The sequence below is a fragment of the Squalius cephalus genome, assembly GCF_949319135.1.
Source record: "Squalius cephalus genome assembly, chromosome: 2".
NCBI classification, from domain to species: Eukaryota; Metazoa; Chordata; class Actinopteri; order Cypriniformes; family Leuciscidae; genus Squalius; species Squalius cephalus.
This window is the reverse complement of record NC_137123.1, coordinates 57,381,991-57,387,450: the sequence shown is the minus strand read 5'-3', so window position 1 is coordinate 57,387,450 and position 5,460 is coordinate 57,381,991. Positions and strand designations below refer to the sequence as shown.

Below are 5,460 nucleotides of genomic sequence, written 5' to 3'. Positions count from 1 at the left end.
TAGTCATACCCAGTGGCGGCTTGTCCATAGGGGGCGCTGGGGCGCCGCCCCCATCAACATTTCAGAAATTAACATGTGTAAAAACATTATATTAAAATTTTAAAAATAAAATAAAAAATAGTTTACTCATGTGCCGGCTGGTAGTAAGAGCCTCAGAATTTAATAAAAACTGTCTTTAATCGATTAACTATTTACTATGTTTTTCAATACGTTTCATGGGCGAGGGACGCCGGACACATGGGTGTCTATGTGAGTACACAAATTCTCGGGCAGCATGTGACCTGAAGCTGGTCTCTGATTGGTTTCTTAAAGATACTCCTCGGGGCGCAAGTCGTTGCGTCCCTGGCCAATCATAATTGGATACATGTTATTTTATCCAATCTGATTCTCCGTCTTGGTCCGTGGGACGACTAACAACTCCCTCTCCTCCCCCCTTCGCTGGGCGACGCAGTATAGCAGGCCTCTTCGGACGATGAAGTGCGGGAGAGGATGGGGCCGTGGGAGGACGTCCTTACCATCCACAGCGCGGACTTGCCCCCAGCAATGCTTCAGCCGATCGTCCTCCCGTTGTTCTTTGGCAAAAGAGCCCCCCTCACTGGCCTGACGGAAAACATCATAAAAAAGGTTAGTAGTTAGTAGATTTATCCAATCTGGTTCTCGTCACCTGTCATTCAACTGTACGCGGCGGGAAATAACCTTGCTTGCTACTAGGCTGATCATCACTCTTTATTACGCAATGGCAGCAGTTAATCCAAATTCTGTTATTTATTTACAAAAAAACCCTTTCTCAAGACTTTCGCTTGAAGAAAAAAAAAAGATTAAGGATCTCGGACCGGAACAACCAGATTTACACATCCAGCAGCAGGCAAGTGACAGAGGACGAAGCTACAAACGGAGCTTTACCCGCGCTTGTTACGAGAAACGGAGCTGGCTGACTGGATGTGACGTTAGCAATGCCTTGTTTTGTTTTCCCTGTCTTCTTTTTCAAAGTGTCGGCACTGAAGTTTTGTGGACAACTACGGGGGTAAGCGACCTCAAACATCTATCTGACAAATGCAAACGTCATGAAAGTAGCCGCAGCCATCTTGAGAATAGCGTGCAACTAAAGTTTTTGGGCAAAGTAAGCATTGCGGAACAACTAGACGAAGGCTACAGGATTGGCATTAGGAGGCACAACGAAGAGGTGACAAAAAATCGACACATACTGTCCAGGATAATAGACTGTGTAAAGTTTTGTGGAGCATTTGAGTTGGCTTTACGTGGTCATGATGAGAGTGAGAGCTCAGATAACCCTGGTATATTTCGCGGGTTGGTGGATTTTGTGGCCTCTCTTGATGGAGCATTGAAAGAGCATCTTGACAGTGCTACTGTATTTAAGGGAACGTCGAAAACTATACAGAACGAGCTTCTGGACTGTATGTTATCTGTTACAAGAGAAGAAATAATCAAAGAAGTCCAGACAAGTAGTTTTTTATCAATCCAGGCAGATGAAACCACAGATATTGCCACACTGGCCCAGCTTGTGCTTGTTTTGCGCTACATCGACGACAAAAATAACGTGCAGGAATGATTTTTTGAGTTCATCCCTCTGCAGTCAGCTACAGCTGAGTCCATTGCTACTGCACTAAAAGAGCGTTTTGCTTCTATCCTCCCTGAGGATCAGAAAAGTAAGCTCATCTGCCAGGCATATGATGGGGCCAGCGTGATGAGGGGTGCCACTGCAGGTGTACAGAGAAAAGTACAAGATGTGTATCCAAATGCCCACTATATCCACTGCTACGCTCAACCTGATTATGCAGCAGGCCACATCTCACATATCCAAGACGAGAATTTTTTTTTCTAACATTGGTGGATTTGCCAGCTTTTTTTCTAAGTCACCCAAGCGGACATGTTTTCTGGATAAAGTGGTTGCCCATAGACTGCCAAGATCCAGCAATGTCAGATGGAACTTTCATAGCCGTGCCATTAATACAGTTTTTGAGCACAGAGAGGATCTCATTCACTGTTTTGAGAGCATACAAGACTCAGGTGACTTTGACCCCAATACTGTCAGAGAAGCAGGTGCCCTGGCCATGCTACTGGAGGATGATGATTTTAAGTTCTTTCTGGAACTTTATCACCACATCATGCCACATGTAGACTTCCTCTATGCCAAGCTCCAGAAGAAGAACATTGATTCGGTCCATATCAAAGTGAGCATCCAACAGTTCCAACAGGAAATACAAAAGATCAGGTAACTGTATTTCTGTAATATGGTCATTATTTGGTTTCTCTTTCATTATTAACTCTATCTCTTTTGCCAATATTATAATAAATTAGCTTTGTCCTTTGCAGAAACTCTCTCCACTCCATTGGTGAACAAAGCAGTGGTTCTCAGCCAACAAAGAGACGGCGGGTGCTCAGTCCGGAAGAACGTGAAAGGATTGGAGCAGAGGTGAGTTTGTTATAGAAATCAGTCAAAATACTATTTTACAATATTGTTGTGCTGCAGAAATGTCCTGCCTGCATATCATATTCTACAGACTCAAGAAAACAATTTTAGTTTGGTATAAATCCTTACAAAAATCATCATTTTAATATTATACAACAGCATCCCAAAAATAATAAATTGGCAACATAAATATAAATGATCAAATTAGGGATGCAAGTTATCGATTAATTCATTAATCTTTAGTTGATTGACCTTATCGATCGATTAACGATTAACTGATAAGGGGCTATTTTCCTGAGAATGTAAATTTCTTACGGTATCAATAGTGTCTTAAACATAAAAAGCAAAATATTGTTTATATACTGAATAAAAATGCATGTTATATTGATGTTTTATGTTTTACAGATAATGGCATTTATGTAGTTTAAGAAAATAAATTTTGCACAGAAAATTAAAATGCATAAAAAATAATTGTGGACTGGCACCTGTTGCATGTGAAACATTAAACAACATAACATACATTTTAAATAAAAATCTATATGGGTTAGGGTTAGCCTACACAATATTAAAGGGGAAATGAAGCAGTCAATCAAGTTTACATGATTTACTAGATGGATTTTTACTTTAATCAACAATTATATAAGAAACATGACAATGTAAACATATAAAAGAAAAACTTTATATATTTCGCGACCAAGGAGCCGGCATTGTGCAGTATTCTAACCTATGACGTCACGGGGTTGGTTGGCTCAGGAATATAATAGGAATATCCCGTCATCAAACTGTCTACACCACGACACTTTGACCACAAACAACTAACGTTAGGTACAGTCATTATTAGCTAACAGCTGTAAGCATGAACTAACTCATGCTAACTTAGTGTTTAGCTAACTTAGTGAAGTTTATTAGTACCAGACAAAAACACAGCATGGTAAGTGTGTGCGCCATGGTGATGCAGGATTGACTGACAGCAGATGAACTCTGACACGGTGGGCATCGCAGTACAACAGCCACGTTACAACAAACACATGCTAACTTACGTGACGTTGAAGAGAGACAGGAATATGATGGCAGACATCGCAAACATATGTTTCAATGTGCAGTTTGTTTACATATAACGTTAGATGTCGTATTTTTGTCTGGTACTAATAATCTTCTCTAAGTTAGCTAAACACTAAGTTAGCATGAGTTTTATTTATTTAATATTTATTTGACTGGGACAAATGCATAGAACATTGCTTTATAAAGAATACAAAGTAGATGCCATGCATACAGGTTTATAGCCATGACTAATTTGCAACCCCTGTCCCTGGTTAGGCTTGTAAAAATAAAACAGAAATTACAGATTATTGAATTAAAAATGTATAACCATTAAAATACATGTAATAAATACACCCCATACATGAAAATAAGAGATGGGCTTAAATAGTTGTAGAAATCAATATAAAACTAGTCTAGACACATTTAACAATACAAAAACACAAAAATGTGCATATGTCTATGGCTAACAACTTTGTTTGTATGCATTGTTGTATACTGTACAGTCAGTGTTCACACAGTTGTTTTAAATGTGTATTAAAAACCTTGAGTTCTGTCAATGTTTTAATTTCTGATGGCAAAGTGTTTAGTTCATGCTTACAGCTGTTAGCTAATAATGACGTTAGTTGTTTGCGGTCAAAACACAGTTTGATGTCGGGATCTGCTGAACAGAAAGGAAGATATTTAGAAGAACGTCAGTAACCAGACAGTTTTACATGGAAGTCAATGGTATCTAAAACTGTCTGGTTACTGACGTTCTTCTAAATATCTTCCTTTCTGTTCAGCAGAAGAAATTAATTCATACAGGTTTGAAAAAAACATGAGTATATGATGACAGGCTACTACCTTACATTTATGTATTGTTTAATTATCTCTATAGGTCTGTGACACAATCCTGGGACACACTAGGGAGCGTTTCTCCTTCACAGACCACCTTGTCTGTGCCACCTTGTTGCAGGGGGACAGGTTTGACGAGTACAAGGATACCTTTCCTGACGATGCATTGAGCAGCACCATCAGAGCGTACCCGATGCTCAATGGAAGCAAGCTCAAGACAGAGCTCAGTCTTATATACAGCAAGCAAGAGTTCAGTGCCTGCCGTGGTGCTATGGACCTATTCCAGCTGTTTATGGAGAATAATCTCGAAGAGGTCTTTTCCGAAACTGTGACTCTCCTAAAAGTTATCATAACCACACCCATGACCACGGCTGAAGCTGAGAGGTGCTTTTCAACCTTGAAAAGAATTAAAACCTTTCTCAGAAACACCATGACCCAGGAGAGGCTGAATGCACTGGCATTGCTGTCCATGGAAAAGAGACTTGTCACAGAGATGACTGACTTCAATCAGAGAGAAATTGAGAAATTTGCTGGCCAGAAAGAGAGAAGAGCTAAATTTATGTTCAAGTAGGAAAGATGCTTTTTGGTACTGATTTGTTGATCTAAAATGTATATAAAGAAGAGCATTGTTTTATGTTCAAGTAGGAAACATGCTTTTTGTTGCTGCTTTGTTGGTCTGAAATGTACAGACCCTTTCGTCTGAGATAACGTAAATTCACTTAAGAGACCTACAGACCCTTTCCAAAAAATTAGAATATCATGGAAAAGTTAATTATTTCAGGAATTCAACTTAAAATGTGAAACTAATATATTATATAGGCTCATTGCTTGCAAAGTGAGATATTTCAAGCCTTTATTTGTTATAATTTTGATGATTATGGCTTACAGCTTATGAAACCCACAAAATCTAAATGTCAGAAAATTTGAATATTACATGAAATCACACAGTAGTTACACAGTAATCCCATGGTCATTGAACCAGGTTTTGGTTATTTTGGCAGTGTGGGCAGGTGCAAATCCTGCTGGAAAGTCATCTTCATCTTCATAAAGCTTTTCTGCTGAAGGAAGCATGAAGTGCTCTAATGTCCTGGAAGTCCAGAGTCAACGCAGCCGTCTACCAGGACATTTAGAGCACTTCATGCTTCCTTCAGCAG

At 39.4% G+C, this 5,460-nt stretch overlaps 1 protein-coding gene across 1 annotated transcript; it reads left to right on the top strand.

Moving 5' to 3' along the window:
- Positions 1 to 1,757: 1,757 nt before the first annotated feature.
- On the top strand, positions 1,758 to 4,877 carry LOC307149539 (zinc finger MYM-type protein 1-like; the record flags this gene model as incomplete). Its single annotated transcript, XM_079855893.1, has 3 exons — positions 1,758 to 2,233; positions 2,335 to 2,434; positions 4,350 to 4,877. 3 exons carry the CDS (start codon positions 1,758 to 1,760, stop codon positions 4,875 to 4,877), a joined length of 1,104 nt encoding a protein of 367 aa, XP_079712019.1.
- Positions 4,878 to 5,460: the final 583 nt, after the last annotated feature.